This window comes from Oncorhynchus mykiss, chromosome 6 (assembly GCF_057628025.1).
Source record: "Oncorhynchus mykiss isolate SJ-2025 chromosome 6, ASM5762802v1, whole genome shotgun sequence".
Lineage (NCBI taxonomy): Eukaryota > Metazoa > Chordata > Actinopteri > Salmoniformes > Salmonidae > Oncorhynchus > Oncorhynchus mykiss.
In genome coordinates this window covers 38794915-38813975 of record NC_143027.1, presented here as the reverse complement: position 1 = coordinate 38813975, position 19061 = coordinate 38794915, and the positions used below count along the sequence as shown (strand labels likewise).

Here is a 19061-nt window from a genome sequence, read left to right as displayed (position 1 = left end):
CAGAGATATTTTTACTGTGACATACAGGTAACTGCCAAAATAAAGGAAACCCCAACATATAGTGTCTTAATAGGGCGTAGAGCCAGAACAGCTTCGATGCACCTAGGCATAGATTTTACAAGCGTCTGGAACTCTATCGGAGGGATGCGACGACATTCTTACATGAGAATTTACATAATTTGGTGTTTTGTTGATGGAAAATGCTGTCTCAGGCGCTGTTCCAGAATCTCCCATAAGCATTCAATTGTGTTGAGATCTGGTGACTGAGACGGCCATGGCATATGGTTTATATCGTTTTCATGCTCATCAAGCCATTTCAGTGACCACTCGTGCCCTGTAGATGGGGGCCATTGCCATCATTTGGGGGCAAAGCCATGGTAGCCAAAATAATGGCCTGCCCATCATTTTTAAACATGACCCTAAGCATGAGATGTTAATTGCTTAGTTAACTACGGAACCACACCTGTGTGGAAGCACAGGCTTTCAATATACTTTGTATCCCTCATTTACTCAAGTGTTTCCATTATTATGGCAGTTACATGTACTTAGAGGAAAGGAAAACCAGGTTTTAGAGCCAAGCACTATAAAGACTTTATTAAGTGTCCACAAATGTCATATTCACCACTTCCAGAGGTAACACATTGTACATATCATGACTTAAAAAAACACAAACCATGCCTCTTAGAACTGCCTATACAGACTGGAGCTGAATGTCTCCTAAGTACATTGGATTCTATAGTTCTGGCAGAGAAATAGGTGCGGCACAGTTCATAGGGGACTCCCATCACCACAATGTTGCATATTGTAACTACGTATATTGCTATGGGAGTACATCAGCGCTAACACGTGCATGTATGGCATGAACCACATTCACTTGCGACACACAGGCACCATAAACAACCAACGTACATTTGGCAAATGCATTTGGCACAACCGTTGTGATACAACAGAGTTTAAAAAAAATGTATATACAAAAATAACACAATCGTCGTGGAAACATGGCACAATGGTTGTGTAAACATTTTGGTGCAGACAAACTGTTGGATCACAGTGGTATCACAACCATTGTGTCAAAACCTCCGTGTGTGTACGGGGGACACAATGAGTGGAGCGAGACAGGCAGCCACTCAGTCGATTTCCTCAGGGACAACCTTAATCATGACGTCTTCGTTAGCTCGCCGCACTACCACGGACAGCGGACTGCCTGACTGGACAGCGTCACTCACCTCGTCTGTGGTCTGGATGGGTTGACCGTTGATGCTGATTATAACATCATGGTTAATCATGCCAGCACTGCATGGGGAACATGCATTAGAAAACAATTAACACTACACACACCTAGCCTGCTCCCAGATCTGTTTGTGCTCTTGACCACTCCGTTGATTGCCGGCAAGCCAATGTTTGGCGTGACACGGACTTGGCATGATCGCACAAATACTGGCACTCAGGCTCACGCACCCTCGCTGTTATACGAAAGTCAACCTTTCTCTGACTTCTCATCTTATACCCTAAAGGAACAAGCATTGACCTTTAGACTAAGTTGCAGATGCTGTGTCTTGATCTGAGAGAGAGAGATGCCGGTGGATTCAAATCCAACAGATAATAGGCCAATCATTACCATTCACTATAGTTTTGTAGTGTTTGCCAGGCTGGTTTATTATTGGACCTAACATCTATTAGCCATTTTGATTGGCATTCAGATTCAGAAGCATTTGTTTGAGAGGGCTGCTGCATGCATGTTTGTGTTCCATAGCTGTGGGGGCTACTTCCTGCTATTACCCACAACGACAACATAGCACACAGAGCTATTGAGACAGATTTGAGCTCCTAACTGTTCTAGCTTTTTTTGCATGGGGTAAGAGGGGATGTGGTTGAAAGTAATAGGGCTCTGTTCAAAAGTAGTGCACTACGAAGGATATAGGGTACCATTTGGGGCATGGCCAGGAAGAGGACGTAATCAGAAGCCTGCCTGTGGGTGCCTGCTGGCTGGAGTGTAGTAGAGATCTGGACCAGAGTCTAATAGCCTTGATAACCACAGGCCTGTCATTCCGTTCCTTTTGAAAATATCCTGATGCCTCCAAACCCCTTTGTGCACAGCACTGTCTGCTAAACCATGTGACCAAGACCTAATGGATAAACAAACAAGTATCCTACTGCGCAGCACAAATCATACAGACTTGTTTCAGGTTGTGTACAAAACCTTTTAATATTGAGTAGTGCTACTGTATCCTTATATCAAATCAAATCAAATTTATTTATATAGCCCTTCGTACATCAGCTGATATCTCAAAATGCTGTACAGAAACCCAGCCTAAAACCCCAAACAGCAAGCAATGCAGGTGTAGAAGCACGGTGGCTAGGAAAAACTCCCTAGAAAGGCCAAAACCTAGGAAGAAACCTAGAGAGGAACCAGGCTATGTGGGGTGGCCAGTCCTCTTCTGGCTGTGCCGGGTGGAGATTATAACAAAACATGGTCAAGATCCCATTAAATATCCCATTAAAACTGCTTTGGTATTATGAATTTAATAACGTTCCTATTCAAAAAGCGCAATGTAACAGGTAATTGTCAGATTTAGGTCTCTATACCACTCAAATACACCAAACTATCATCTGTGAATAACATAGTAATGGCGGTATTGTCCCATTATCAAGCCTTCTGTGGGTGTTCCCAACATATGCCAATAATGAGAAGAAGTCTAAACTTGACTCTGCGTGTGTCCTAAAATAGCCGCCTGTCCCCTGTCTGGCATCGGCACACATTTCAGCAAATAAACGCAGGGTCTAAATGAATTGTTTACGAGTGAACTTCAGTGAGTACTGTAAAGATTGTGCAAAATAAGATAAAGGAGAACAGTATCATTGCCATGGGGCGGCAGGGTAGCCTAGTGGTTAGAGCGTTGGACTAGTAACCGGAAGGCTGCAAGTTCAAATCCCCGAGCTGACAAGGTACAAAATCCACTTTTCTTAGGCCGTCATTGAAAATAAGAATTTGTTCATTAATTGACTTGCCTAGTTAAATAAAGCTTAAAAAAATATATTTAAAAAAAATGGATGAGACAGCAGTCGGGTTTGACATGGTCGGCTTAACTACGGGGTATACAAGAATGGTGCTAAAGCACAAAACCGGGGGTGTGTGATTGGCAGCCTAGTCTTTGCAAGTCTGATCTGCGATGGATTTGTTATTCTAATGTTTTTACTGGTCACAATAAGCAGTGCGGTAGTCTTTTCAAAATTTTATTGAGCAAAAGCTGTGTACGTTAAGGAAATAGATCCCCGTCTCTAATAAGCACCGGTTGTGTTAAGTGATTAGAAGCAAATGTCTGGGATATTAATTTAAGTTTTACGGTAGGGCACTACTTTTGACCAGGACCCATAGGACTCTGATAAAAAGTAGTGCATTTTATAAGGATAGGGTGCAATTTGGGATGCACACTCAGTCTTACCTGGAGGCAGCTGTTCCTGGGATCACTTCATAAACGTACACTCCTGAGCTCACATCTGGGAAGCTGCTCTCCCGCTCCCTCAGATCTCGGATCAAACTGGGAGGAGGAAACGGAGGATATTACACACAGTATGGCAAGACTTGGAAATGGTCACACACAAGATTTTAGCCAGCAAAATTTTGAAAGGCAACAATTTGACCGTAAACTTAATGTAGATTGTGGCTTAATCGGGATCAGCATTTATGGTGCATAGTAAACCTGCCAGTAATAATGGCACGGCCTGCGTCCCCAATGGCACCCTATTCCCTATATATAACACTACTTTTGACCTGGCCATGGAAAAGTGATCCCTTTTGACCAAAAGCAGATCTTTACTCACTGAGTTGAGAGTTGAAGCATCCGGACACCCATGTATTTCTTTTTTGGCAGTGTCTTTCCTGATAACAATGCAGTAAAATAAGAACGGTTATAGAATACCAAATAATTGTATAGAAATGTGCCAAATAAGAATTTGATCTTAACTGACTTGACTAGTCAAATAAAAATGATCCGCAATCTGAACAAGAAAAGCTATCATGTAAATCATGGGGTATATTAGTGAAATCAGTAGTGAAGAATTAGTCATACAAACCCTTGATTTGTCTGTCGTAGGAATCCGCAAGGAATTGCCGTATTCTGTCAGCAGGAATTGCAAAGGATATTCCTGCTGTGACCTTCAGAGTATTTATGCCAATGACATCCCCATCCTGGAAACAAGTCAAATTGAACATAACAAATGGTGAATATAAACAGAACTGTAGCATTAAAATATGAAAATATGCATCTGATATACAGTACCAGTCAAAAGTTTGGACACACCTACTCATTCAAGGGTTTTTCTTTATTTTTACTATTTTCTACATTGTAGAATAATAGTAAAGGAATCAAAACTATGAAATAACACAAATAGAATCATGTAGTAACCAAAAGATTTAAACAAATCAAAATATATGTTATATTTGAGATTCTTCCAAGTAGCCACCCTTTGCCTTTGACAGCTTTGCACACTCTTGGCATTATCTCAACCAGCTTCATGAGGTAGTCACCTGGAATGCATTTCATGCAATTTTTTTCCTTAATGTGTTTGTGCTAATTAGTTGTGTTGTGACAAGGTAGAAGTGGTATACAGAAGATAGCCCTATTTTGTAAAATACCAAGTCCATATTACATCTCCATGTGTGGTTCCCACCGTGAAGCATAGAGGAGGAGGTGTGATTGTGTGGGGGTGCTTTGCTGGTGACACTGTCAATGGTTTATTTAGAATATAAGGGCACATTTATCCTTAACCAGCATGGCTACCACAGCATTCTGCAGCAATACGCCATCCCATCTGGTTTGCACTTAGTGGGACTATCGTTTGTTTTTCAACAGGATAATGACCCAACACACCTCCAGGCTGTGTAAGGGCTATTTGACCAAGGAGAGTGATGGAGTGCTGCATCAGATGACCTGGCCTCCACAATCACTACTGACCTCAATCCAATTGAGATGGTTTGGGATGAGTTGAGCCACAGAGTGAAGGAAAATCAGCCAACAAGTGCTCAGCATATGTGGGAACTCCTTCAAGACTGTTGGAAAAGCATTCCTCATGAAGCTGGTTGAGCGAATGCCAAGAGTGTGCAAAGCTGTCATCAAGGCAAAGGCTGGCTACTTTGAAGAATCTAAAATCTAAAACCTATTTTGATTTGTTTAAAACGTATTTCAGATTCCATATGTGTTATTTCATAGTTTTGATGTCTTCACTATTATTCTACCATGTAGAAAATAGTAAAAATAACAAAAAACCCTTGAATGAGTAGGTGTGTCCAAACTTTCGACTGGTACTGTACATCCATGGAATATGTACTTTCATTAAAGAAAGTTCCTTTGAACATGTCAGTCAACATTGTGTAATGTTCTGTTCTTTCCTGTGGTTCCAAGAATGTTCTGTTGTTTCCATGTGTGATGCTAAGCATGGGAATTCTCACTGAGTGAAGGAACAGAATGAGATGTGTATCTTTTTGGTGTATTTGAAAGTGAAGCAATTTTTTTACAACATAAAGCTTGAGGCCACTGCTTTGATATATCCTATGTAATTGTGTACGCGTGCACAATTATGTTTTATGTAAATGCACTGCACCAACGCAATGTTGTGCAAAAGCCTTCTGTTATACACCACAAGGACTTAGATGGAAAAAATTATATAGCGGGTGAAGAAAGGCTTCGTCAAGGGCGACTCTAGGAGAATTCTTCTGCTTTGAGATCAATAGGCAGACATAAGTCATCACTATTACAGGAGTCTGCAGATAAAGAATGTTTCCCGTGGCGGATTTTAAAACAACAGATGTCACAGTAAAACAGAATGGGGACCTTGAGCAGTAAGCCACATATAGAAAACAGAATTATGACCTTGCAAATCTTTCCCCCCCCCCAAAAAAAAGAAAGATACATAGCCTGCCTGCATTTCAAATGTGCTGATTTACATATTACAATCCTCTCAAATACAATATCAAGTAGTAAATCCCCTTACCAAGTTAACAAGTGGTCCCCCTGAGTTGCCATACTATAAAAGAACAGAGCAATAAACAAAAGGTAAAGACAATTGTATTGCAGTGCAATGTTTCATCCAAAACAGAGACAAGAAGAGAAGATGGACACATACAGTATGTAATGATATGTAAAGTGATGCAATGTAAAAAACATTCTCAAAATACTGCTGCTTCACGTTTGCATCCTAAATGGCACCCTATTCCCTATATGGTGTACTACTTTTGAACATGCAGGGCCTATAGGGCTCTGGTCAAAAGTAGTGCACTAAACAGGGAATAGGGTGCCATTTGAGTCACAGTCTATGACTCACGTTGATGATGGCGTCCGTCTGGATGTACTCCATGTCAGAGTCTTTGAGTCCCAGCTCCAGGCCATTCCTATGGGCCGTGCTGATGATGCCTGTGGTGACCGTGTTCTGCAGGGGGAAGAAAATTCAAACAAAGCTTCAAAACTAATATCCAAGTGAGCGCTGGCCTTTTTCATGTTTGTTGTGATCTATTTGTGGTTCCAATCATCCTTTCATGTGTTTACGCAAGAGGATAACAGTTGAGCATGTTCCCTCCCTTTACCTGCAGGGAGAAGGGACTGCCCACTGCCACCACAAACTCCCCCGGCCGAAGGTCAGACGAGTGGCCCAGCAGAAGCACCGGCAGTGGACTCTACAGAACAAGGCAAACATAGAGATCATATAAATCACAAATCCACTGTTTCATGTTGCTGGGATATCAATGTTCATTCTAGTGTTCTATTTAATTATGTGAAGAAAGTGAGTTAGCATCGCTACTGCCTTCCTGAGACCTGTAGTACTGTCCTGGAACCCAGAAATGTTTGGGCTTTTCTTTAAGCTGTGTCCGAGCCAGAACGGCCCATAGAGCAGGAACCTGTTTCTGAAGCTTGAGGCAGTTTGATGTAAAGTACACCCCCTGAACAGGACGCTAGTTAGCTTTTCTGGGACAGTAGTATTGATGGTGCTTCTGGAGTATGTTGTGTCAATAAGGCGTGGGTTTGAATCCCAGGTCTGCCATTGTAGAGATGGACTGTGTGGTAAATGCAACTGTGGGCTTACTGACTGACACATTGTTAGCCCTGTTCATTGAGTCATCAGAGCTGCTTCCTGATACTGTATATGCAGTAAGGGAAGACAAATCATCCCCCCAAAAAGGGAGAGAGGCTTTCCAACTGCTCTGTTATACATTGTCCCTATCAACAGAAGACCCTATGGCACTGAATCATCAGTAAAGCCAACAAGGAACTCTCACTCTAACCTTCACGCCCAGCCTAAGCGTGTATCCGCATGCCTTTTCTTGTCGTGGGTTGAAGTATTTGTATTGCTGGAATCTGACGATTACAGTTTATTTCCATTGCCAGCCCCTCTAGGGCCTAAAGCCTTGTTCCATCACAGCCACACTTTGCAGGCAACTTTTGGGGTCTGTTGCAGCCAATGACCGCTTACTGTCTACCATCACAACTCATTCTACCTAATCCCTTTCTACTGCGTTTGTAGTCTCCACGGAAGTTTCTAGTCTTCTGAAGTATATTGTGTAGTGGTGAGCTGAGTCAAAATGATCAGTTGTATTGCCTGTATGGTTTGGCCCTGGCCTAGATTGGGTTTTAGTGGACTGTGCTTTGGCCAGGGATCCCATAATGCCACACAATGTAGCTGTTTACCCAAGCTCCTGTCGTTGCGGTGACAAATGTTTTAGTAACAGCACCACTTGCGAATACTGGAAGAAAAAAAGGGCTGAAGCGGTGAATTTGTAAGACCAGAACAATAGCCCCTAGAGGAAAACTTGGCGACAAATTGACCATGTCAAGGAGTGCAATCCAATTTTGGTCAGGCGAAAGGCCCTCGGTCGCCTTTTTTATGTTAGTCACTGATGACAACCCAGTCGGCCAGTGGAAAACACCAAGCAACATTTTGTTTAAGGACCTGTGGAATGAGAGAAGGCCCTTGGAACAGCCTCATTTTAGGGAGGAGGAAAAGGAAGAGCACTCACATCCGACTCAATTTTGATGAGTGCAATGTCTAGCTTTGTGTCCACGTCCTTGACGGAGGCATCGAATTTGACACCGTTCTTCATCTCCACTTTGATTCTCTGCTTGTTGGTGAGAACGTGGGCGTTGGTGACAATCCAGCCGTCCTCTGACACGATGAACCCCGAACCACTAGAGACGGGGACTTCCTGGTTTGAAAATGCCAACCTGAGTGAAAAGACACAACAACCAATCAGGTTGCTTTCATCGTCATACCAAAATATAATGGAATCAGTTCCAATGAAGCGTTTGCCAAAAACACCTAGTCAACAAAATGCAGAGCTTGAAAATAAAGTATTGGTCACAACTCTGTTAGACGCCTATTTCAATATGTTGCTGCAGAACGCATTGGGAGAGAGGCACATTACTGACAGAAAGATTAAAGGGCTCCAATACTGTACTTGCGGCTTCTACCTCTTGAAAAGCTCTAGGTGCACCACAGCAGGGGCTATCTTATCCACCACATCAGCAATGAAGTTGAATTTGAAGCGGATACTTCCTGGGTCCAGGGAACCTGAGGGGACAAAAGACAGAAATACAGAAAGGAAGGTTTATTCATGTGAAACAAAGTTAATGCATATATTGGAGGTAGAAATTGCATACATTTCATAAGTTGTTCATGAGCTGTAAACATTTTCATATTTATTGGGATACTAGTATATGTATTTAAAAAAATATAAAAAGCATAACATCTGTCAGACTTTTTCCAGCAGTTAAAGAATAGTGGGAGGGCAAAGTGGTAGGATTTAAGCCCTCTCTGAGCCTGATATGGGCATGCAAATTCTGAGCTTTGGGTTTGGTGCATGGTCTCCTTATGAACACAATGACAAATACAGTGGGGCAAAAAAGTATTTAGTCAGCCACCAATTGTGCAAGTTCTCCCACTTAAAAAGATGAGAGAGGCCTGTAATTTTCATCATAGGTACACTTCAACTATGACAGACAAAATGAAAGAAAAAACCCCCAGAAAATCACATTGTAGGATTTTTTATGAATTTATTTGCTAATTATGGTGGAAAATAAGTATTTTGTCAATAACAAAAGTTTATCTCAATACTTTGTTATATACCCTTTGTTGGCAATGACAGAGGTCAAACGTTTTCTGTAAGTCTTCACAAGGTTTTCACACACTGTTTCTGGTATTTTGGCCCATTCCTCCATGCAGATCTCCTCTAGAGCAGTGATGTTGTGGGGGCTGTTGCTGGGCAACATGGACTTTCAACTCCCTCCAAAGATTTTATTAGGGGTTGAGATCTGGAGACTGGCTAGGCCACTCCAGGACCTTGAAATGCTTCTTACGAAGCCACTCCTTCGTTGCCCGGGCGGTGTGTTTGGGATCATTGTCATGCTGAAAGACCCAGCCACGTTTCATCTTCAATGCCCTTGCTGATGGAAGGAGGTTTTCACTGACCATATGACATTCTCCCAATCTTCTTCTGGATCATCCAAATGCTCTCTAGCAAACTTCAGATGGGCCTGGACATGTACTGGCTTAAGCAGTCGGCGTAGTGTGTTACTGATGGTAGGCTTTGTTACTTTGGTCCCAGCTCTCTGCAGGTCATTCACTAGGTCCCCCCGTGTGGTTCTGGGATTTTTGCTCACCGTTCTTGTGATCATTTTGACCCCACGGGGTGAGATCTTGCGTGGAGCCCCAGATTGAGGGAGATTATCAGTGGTCTTGTATGTCTTCCATTTCCTAATAATTGCTCCCACAATTGATTTCTTCAAACCAAGCTGCTTACCTATTGCAGATTCAGTCTTCCCAGCCTGGTGCAGGTCTACAATTTTGTTTCTGGTGTCCTTTGACAGCTCTTTGGTCTTGGCCATAGTGGAGTTTGGAGTGTGACTGTTTGAGGTTGTGGACCGGTGTCTTTTATACTGATAACAAGTTCAAACAGGTGCCATTAATACAGGTAACGAGTGGAGGACAGAGGAGCCTCTTAAAGAAGAAGTTACAGGTCTGTGAGAGCCAGAAATCTTGCTTGTTTGTAGATGACCAAATAGTTATTTTCCACCATAATTTGCAAATAAATTCATAAAAAATCCTACAATGTGATTTTCTGGATTTTTTTTGTCATTTTGTCTGTCATAGTTGAAGTGTACCTATGATGAAAATTACAGGCCTCTCTAATCTTTTTTAAGTGGGAGAACTTGCACAATTGGTGGCTGACTAAATACTTTTTTGCCCCACTGTACATGTATGATACAGGGAAGCACTTAAGGCAAGTAGTAGCATATCTTGGCATTTTTAAATGTTTTCATTACAGTTGAAGGAACTTAGATCAGTAGGGAATTGCCCACAGGACCTGCGGGTCCTGACAGAGATCATTGCAGCACAGTCTGCATTTTTCATGCTGTGATTGGGAGCGGTCGGTCCGACAGACAACTTTGGGAAAAAAAATATTTAAGTTGTCCCGCAGATTATTTGGAAACAGAGACATTGTATTAAAATCACATCTTTGTTGCATTATTCACACACACTGCGAATTTGCTGCTTCAAGTTCAGTCTCCTAATCGGGTGTGTGAGATCAATTGTGCCTAGTACAGTTGAAGTCAGAAGTTAATATATCTTCACATGACCTCAGTATATACAGTATACACCCGTTCTGAAAGGCCCCAGAGTCTGCAACACCACTAAGCAAGGGGCACCACCAAGCAAGCGGCACCATGAAGACCAATGAGCTCTCCAAACAGGTCAGGGACAAAGTTGTGGAGAATTACAGATCAGGGTTGGGTTATAAAAAAATATCAGAAACCTTGAACATCCCATGGAGCACCATTAAATCCATTATTAGAAAATGGAAAGAATATGTCACCACAACAAACCTGCCAAGAAAGGGCCGCCCAACAAAACTCACAGACCAGGTAAGGAGGGCATTAATCAGAGAGGCAACAAAGAGACGAAAGATAACCCAGAAGGAGCTGCAAAGCTCCACAGCGGAGATGGGATTATCTGTCCATAGGACCACTATAAGCCGTACATTCCACAGAGCTGGGCTTTATGGAAGAGTGGCCAGAAAAAAGCAATTGCTTAAAGAAAAAAATAAGCAAACACATTTGGTGTTCGCCAAAAGGCATGTGGGAGAATCCGCAAACATGTGGAAGAAGGTACTCTGGTCAGATGAGACTAAAATGTAGCTTTTTGGCCATCAAGGAAAACGCTATGTCTGGCGCAAACTCAACACCTCTCATCACCCGAGAACATCATCCCCGCAGTGAAGCATGGTGGTGGCAGCATCGTGCTGTGGGGTGTTTTTCATCGGCAAGGACTTGGAAACTGGTCAGAATTGAAGGAATGATAGATGGCGCTAAATACAGGGAAATTCTTGACGGAAACCTGTTTCAGTCTTCCAGAAATTTGAGACTGGGACAGAGGTTCACCTTCTGGCAGGACAATGACCCTAAGCATACTACTAAAGCAACACTCAAATGGTTTATTGGGAAACATTTAAATGTCTTGGAATGGCCTAGTCAAAGCCCAGACCTCAATCCAATTGAGAATTTGTGGTATGACTTAAAGATTGATGTACACCAGCGGAACCCATCCAACTTGAAGGAGCTGGAGCAGTTTTGCCTTGAAGAATGGGCAAAAATCCCAGTGGCTAGATGTGCCAAGCTTATAGAGACATACCTCAAGAGACTTGTAGCTGTAATTGCTGCAAAAGGAGGCTCTACAAAGTATTGACTTTGGGGCGGGGGTGAATAGTTATGCACGCTCAAGTTTTCAGTATATTTGTCTTATTTCTTGTTTGTTTCACAAGAAAAAATATTTTGCATCTTCATAGTGGTAGGCATGTTGTGTAAATCAAATAATACAACCCCCCCCCAAAAAAATATATCTTAATTCCAGGTTGTAAGGCATCAAAATAGGAAAAATACCAAGGGGGGTGAATACTTTCGCAAGCCACTGTATCTTATATGCAAAACGTGCCGACAGAATTTGATCTCCCTGTGCTGCTGACGGCTATTTTTTCTATTTGTATTATACATTTTTTAAAGATTTATCAGGGGGTGCTGCAGCACCCTCAGCACCCTTACTTTCCGCAGCTATGCTAGAGACCCCTTGAGCCTTCGGCCCCTATTCTGCTACCTGTTTGCTTGGATAGCTTGTCAGGTTGGTTTCCAGGGACCAAATTGATATCAGCAAGCTTGTGCCTGCTGAGCTCATGGCCTTGTTTGCCCACAAGGCAAATCAAGGTCTGAATGCAGCGAACACCCAGCCTGTAAGCCCACCTGATTGGCTGGCAGGAGGTGGAGCACCTTTATAGGCCACCTAGCTCTCCTCTTCTACTTAAAGGTTATTTATGACTCTCTTACTTCAGGCGAACTTGAAATCTTTGCCCACCCCCCCAAAACTATTCCCCTGCAGTATCTCCTCTTCCCATTTATAGAGCATTTCTTCTCATGTAGGCTACAGCACGTTGCTCTCACGCACACATTTATCACATGTACTTTCCCTAAAGCTCCTGTGCACCACACCTTATCCTTAATGCATTCAGACACACGGTTTTGAGATTGATATTTGCATAGCAGCACAATGAACTAATCTCTGCGGAAACTTCTTTGAATGCAAATTTAAGCATGGCAAACAAAGGTACTCCTTTTGCCAAGACATATCCTTGGCAGGACACCGAATATTTTTTGCCTTCCCCCGCCCCCAAAAACAACTTCTTATAAGCTACTAGTGCACTCTTTAAAATCTATGCCATTTTACAAACATATCCAAATGTTTAACACTTTCTACATAAGATGATTATCAGAACTGGGTGCATTCTCCTGGTGCTGTCAGAAGCCTGGGCCCTTTGGGAGACTGAGGTTGTGTCCAACATGGTACCCTATTCCCTATACAGTGAGTATACCAAACATTAGGAACACCTTACTAATATTGAGTTGCATCCTCCAGAACAGCCTCAATACGTCGGGGCATGGTGTTTAAAGCATTCCACAAGGATGCTGGCCCATGTTAACTCCAATGCTTCCCATAGTTATGTCAAGTTGGCTGGATGTCTTTTGGGTGGTGGTAAATTCTTGATACACACTGGAAACTGTTGAGCGTTTGTCAAACCGGTGTGCCTGGCACCTAGTACCATACCCTGTTCAAAGGCACTTAAATATTTTGTCTTGCCGATTCACCCTCTGAATGGCACACATACACAATCCATGTCTCAATTGTCTCGAGGCTTAAAAATCCTTCTTTAACCTGTCCCCTCCCTTTCATCTACACTGATTGAAGTGGATTTAACAAGTGACATCAATAAGGGATCATAGCTTTCACCTGTATAGTCTATGTCATGTGGAGTATAGTGCATTACTTTTGACCATTTGGGACACAGCCTGAGCGATTGACTTGAGGGAGGCCATGGAGTGCACTGCATCTGTTCATGGATACTGTCCCTAGGCTCCACTGCCAAACTCTGATGGATGGTCAGAGCTTGGAATGCCTTGAACAATATAAAAATACTGGGTGCACTGCACACATCACAAATGTAGTATTTCAGATAACATGCACTTTGAATGGATTCCTCTGGATATTACTTGGAAAAGATTCAGCTTGTTTTTTTTCTAATTTTGAGATATAATTCTAATTAAAATTGTGATTCAATTAATTAACTATACCAGAATAACTTTGGTGAACGTGCCTTCCATCACTGTGCTGTGTCAGTAGTGATGGGGAAGAAATAAAATCTATATTTTAAAAAATCAATCGTATTTGACTATCGCAATATATTTTTTTTGCGCTAATTGGCTGTACCTGCACCAAAACTCCAGTATTTTTATTTCATAGCTTGTACTCCATCTTTTTAAACATGGAGACAATTTGTTTTCAACACTTTTATTTCTATGACTGATCAAAACTAGTTTTCTCCAGGCTCACTGTTGTCCCTCTGCAGCAGACATGGTGAGCAATATGTTTGGAACATCGAATCGCAATAATATCACATTATCGATACATAAAGAATCGTGAGAATCGCAATACATACTGTATCGGCACTTAAGTATCGTGATAAAACCGTATCGCAAGGCCCCAGACCTATATTTCTAGCCATATTAGACTGTTATACTCCTGTATGTTAGGCTACGAATCAACTAGAATCTCTGTAACAAACCCACAGAGACATAAAGCATAAATAACACACCGCCTACAGATTTTATACAATGAGCAAAGAAAAAGCTGTCAACACATTCAGCGTGGCTACTTATTCAGGCTGGTGTTATTACTAAGAAATGCTAAAGAGAGGTGATGAAACAATGTGTTAACACCTTTCTTGCCTGTAGTGTACATCTGAGGCCGTATGTATCAAGTTTCTTAGAGTAGGAATGTTGATCAAGGATCAGGTCCCCCGTCAATGTAATTTTTTAATAATTGTGATCTAAAAGGCAAGACTGATCCTAGATCTGCACTCTCATCACTACTCACTAATACAGGCTCTGTAACTCAGTAAAGTGTTGAATGTTGCTGCAAAGGTAGTTGACACAGCTCTGTTTTGTACACAACTTTGGCTCCCATGTGGAGGAATCCTGTCATGCAGTGAAATCTGAAGTACTGTTCTCTCTACGATTGCTCTCTTAACCCCTCCACATGCTCCAAGCCTTTTATAGGCTGCTTCTCATTCAGGTGATTACTCAGTCCAATCACCTCATTCTTGTGCCAGTCCGTTAAACATTATGTGACACCCTCCAAAGCACACAGTAATTGGAAGCCATGTGGTTTGCACACCTGCTTTTCTTAGAAACCAGGAGGGGATCTAATGCATGATGAATTTCTTATTTTCTCCATACACATTCTACTGTGGGTATAGCAACAATAAGTAACCACTTGCTATAAGTAATAGGCCTAGATTGTGTTGCAATGGACACATTTCCGTTTAGGCATAACAACAGTTTTGTCAATAATAATGAAACCATTACCATGTCTAACACTTTCTGGCTGGCACAACATGGAACAGCAGACTGTAAACTGGCATTTGTTATCGTCTCAGATCCATCAAGATATCAACAGCTTGATCATGGAGCAAGTACGGAGGCCCAATACCAGATCATTCACTCCTGCTCTCTTTGACTATGACTGTGTACAATTCACCATCTCAAACCGTGCTAGAAAGTAATAGCCTACATCCCGAATGCATCCGTATTTCCTATATAGTTCCCATAGGGCTCTGGTCAAAAGTAGTGCACTATATAGGGAATAAGGCGCCATTTGGGATGGACCAACATAACATGTAGGCCTATGATTATGACCAAAAATTGATTGAATATGCTCAGGATCCATGCTAGATGAGGAAAGAAAAAAAATTGATCTGTCGATCCTTTATTCAATGTTTTATTGGTGGGCTTGGTTGGAAGTAATGTAGTTCTGCCAAGGCTCTGGCCAGGGTGTTTTTTTCTCTATTGGAGAAAACAATTGAATCAAGTTTTCCCTTACATAATTGGATCAGAGAGAATGACAGGTGAAGCATTCTTCAGTAGGCTGTAAAATAAGATGATGGCTTGACCTTAGAGAGAAGCAGCAGTTTAGCCTTCCTACTTAATAGGTTCATTACAATTCCTAACATACAATCCAGTTATTCAATAATTAGGACTGTACAATCTATTTATTCAACAATTAGGATTGTACAATCTATTTATTCAACAATTAGGATTGTACAATCTATTTATTCAACCATTAGGATTGTACAATCCAGTTATTCAACGAAGAAAATGCATAAAGAAAATACATAAATACAAACTAGTGTCTTGATAACAATAGGCTACTTTGCATGGTTGACTGGAGATTAATAAATGTAGGCTATGAAACTTTTCTTCCTTTGGCCCTCAACCACCACTAGGATACTCACCCGAATCACAGTGGCCTTTCTGAATCAGGATGACCGGGGGATTTATACTGAGTTCTGCTATTTTGTTCTCGGCTCTCAAACGGCACATACTGGGGTAAGTCCTTCCATCACTTCCGCACACCGGCTCGGCAAGGGTGCAAACGCATGAACCGCGAACTCTGCGCTTTCCCGCTGGATATTCGCATGTCATCCCCTCGCCACAAAGGCCAATACCGCGCTCCCCGCAAATGTCACCTTCTCCAGACGCGCATACTGTGCAGCATCCGCAGCTGTCCTTCACTACACCGTAGTAACACCGTGATTCAGGTGCGACAGGACAGCGGGAGCCATCACAGACTTCCGGACACGGAGTTTGTCTCTTGCGAAGTAACCGCGCATGAACCACAGAGGCGAAGACAATGCAAACCACAAACTTTATCATGTTCCAAAAAAAGCTGCTAACTCTTGTAAATTCAATTCGTAACCAACAATGAACAAGTTCAAGTCCTCCTGCCCGTTCTGCCTATACCTGTCTATATCACCTCCTATTTTTATCTAAATTATGCCTTATTTGAAAAGAAAATGCATGTACAAAATGTGCATTCAGAATCCACCGCTTCTGGTTGGTCTAGTTTGCATTTTAGTCTAAGTCTAAATGTCTTGTAACTATGTTTCCAGTAGCATCAGTCTGATTTTGAGCTCCACTCTTGCTTAGTCCTATAAGTCCCCCAAGTGAACTCTCCGGAATGCAGCTGTGTGACTTTATGTAGAGGATTTGAAGAGACCCACAAGGAAGGAGCACCCTTTCAGTTTTCAGTACAGCTGTCTCCTGTGTGAATGATCAACAACACTCACATCACTGTAACTCACTTGATGACATATGACAGCATAAACCTACTTTTTTTGTGATCATTTTGAAGATTTAAAAATGAAAATTTCAGTGGGTTGGTTAACCATGTCTGCATAATATCTGCCTGGTCTATTTAGTATAGTGTATGTTACTTGATGTTAGGTTACATTACATTGATTAGATGTAACATAGTAAATACGGAACACTCAAATTACACTGAACAAAAATATAAAAACGTAACATACAACAATTTCAAAGATTTTACTGAGTTACAGTCAAATGAAATAAATTCATTAGGCCCTAATCTATGGATTTCACATGACTGGGAATACAGATATGTATCTGTTGGTTACAGATACCTTAAAAAAGAATGTAGGGGCGTGGATAAGAAAACCAGTCAATATCTGGTGTGACCACAAACCCATTTGCCTTATGCAGCAAATAGAGTTGATCAGACTGTTGATTGTGGTCGGTGGAATGTTGTTCCACTCCTCTTCAATGGCTGTGCGAAGTTGCTGGATATTGGCTGAAACTGGAACACGCTGTCGTACACGTCGATCCAGAGCATCCCAAACATGCTCAATTGGCTACATGTCTGGTTAGTAAGCAGGCCTTCCAGGAATTGTGTACAGATCCTTGCAACATGGGACCGTGCATTATCATGCTTAAACATTAGTAAATGGTGGCGGACGAATGGCACGACAAATGGGCCTCATCATGGTAGCTCTATGCATTCAAATTGCCATCAATAAAATGCAACTGTGTTCGGTGTCTGTAGTAAAAGCCTGCCCATACCATAACCCCACCGCCACCATGGGTTCACAACGTTGACATCAGCAAACCTTTCGCCCATACGATGCCATACACTCTGTCTGCTATCTGTTGATTTCCTGGGTTGGTGTGGTTACGCGTGGTCTGCGGTTGTGAGGCCGGTTGAATGTACTGCCAAATTCTCTAAAACGACTTTGGAGGCAGCTTATGGTAAAGAGATTAACATTAAATTCTCTGGCAACAGCTCTGGTGGACATTCCTGCAGTCAGGAATCTCTTGAGACATCTGTGGCATTGGGTTGTGTGACAAAACTGCACATTTTAGTGTGGCCTTTTATTGCCCCCAAATCAGCTTCTTGAAATGAAGAATTTGAGAGAAACCTTTTGTGCGTATGAATTTTTGTTCAGTGTAGTATGATATTTTATGTTTGTTATGGACAGTAGGTTATATATAACGCAAACGTCTAGTAACCCAAAGGTTTTATGTTCGAATCTCAACACGGGACAACTTTAGCATTTTATCTAACTAGCAACTTTGCAACTACTTACTACTTAGCATGCTAGCTAACCCTTCCCATAACCCTTTAACCTAACTTCTAACCTTAACCATAATCCCTAACCTAACGTAGCGTATCATACTAAAGCAATCAAACGTAATATGTCATACTAAACAGATCAAATGCGATCTATTTAACAAGTGACATCAATCATAGCCTTAACCTGGATTCACCTGGTCCGTCAAGGTCATTGAAAGAGCAGGTGTTCTTAATGTTTTGTACTCTCAGTGTATGACCGCTATTACATTGGTAGGACAATTTTATGCAAACTAATAATGTCATGTACTGTCATGTTGTGTCTTGTCTCTGTCCTTTCCCTTCACCCTGTCTCCCTCTGCTGGTCGTTGTTAGGTTACCTTTTCTCCCCCGCTTTCCCCCAGCTGTTCCTTGTCTCCTCTAACTACCCATTCACCCCGTTTCCCACCTGTTCCCTTTTTCCCTCTGATTAGGTCCCTATATCTCTCTCTGTTTCTGCTCCTGTCCTTGTCGGATTCTTGTTTGTTGTGTTTCATGCCTGAACCAGACTGTCGTCATGTTTGCTGTAACCTTGTCTTGTCCTGTCGGAATCTGCCGGTCCGTCTGAGCCTACCTATGTTTGGTAATTAAAGAAGCTCTGTTTAAGTTAATTCGCTTTTGGGTCCTCATTCACGCACCGTAACAGAAGAATCCGACCAAGAATGGACCCAGCGACTTCGGATCCTCTCCACTCAGCCGTCGGGATCCAGGGAGCGATGCTAGGCAGACACGAGCAGGAAGTGTCTGCTGCTCGACATGCCGTTGAGACCCTGGCCACCCAAGTCTCCAACCTCACAGAACAGGTTCACCATCTCCGCCTCGATCCACCGGCCACTTCCAGGGCTTTCGAATCTCCGGAGCCCAGAATCAATAACCCGCCGTGTTACTCTGGGGAGCCCACTGAATGCCGCTCGTTCCTCACCCAGTGTGACATTGTGTTTTCTCTCCAGCCCAACACTTACTCCAGGAGCACTGCTCGTGTCGCCTACGTCATATCTCTCCTTATTGGA

At 42.3% G+C, this 19061-nt stretch overlaps 1 protein-coding gene across 1 annotated transcript; it reads right to left on the bottom strand.

The window, feature by feature from the left end:
• Nucleotides 1-566: 566 nt before the first annotated feature.
• Nucleotides 567-18057, bottom strand: htra4 (HtrA serine peptidase 4). Its single transcript, XM_036980066.2, has 10 exons — nucleotides 15881-18057; nucleotides 8460-8559; nucleotides 8009-8213; nucleotides 6581-6670; nucleotides 6322-6426; nucleotides 5992-6024; nucleotides 4075-4189; nucleotides 3823-3880; nucleotides 3444-3539; nucleotides 567-1293 (listed from the first exon to the last, which is right to left on the bottom strand). Exons 1-10 carry the CDS (start codon nucleotides 16299-16301, stop codon nucleotides 1128-1130), a joined length of 1389 nt encoding a protein of 462 aa, XP_036835961.2. The 5' UTR covers nucleotides 16302-18057; the 3' UTR covers nucleotides 567-1127.
• Between the last annotated feature and the right edge of the window lie 1004 nt (nucleotides 18058-19061).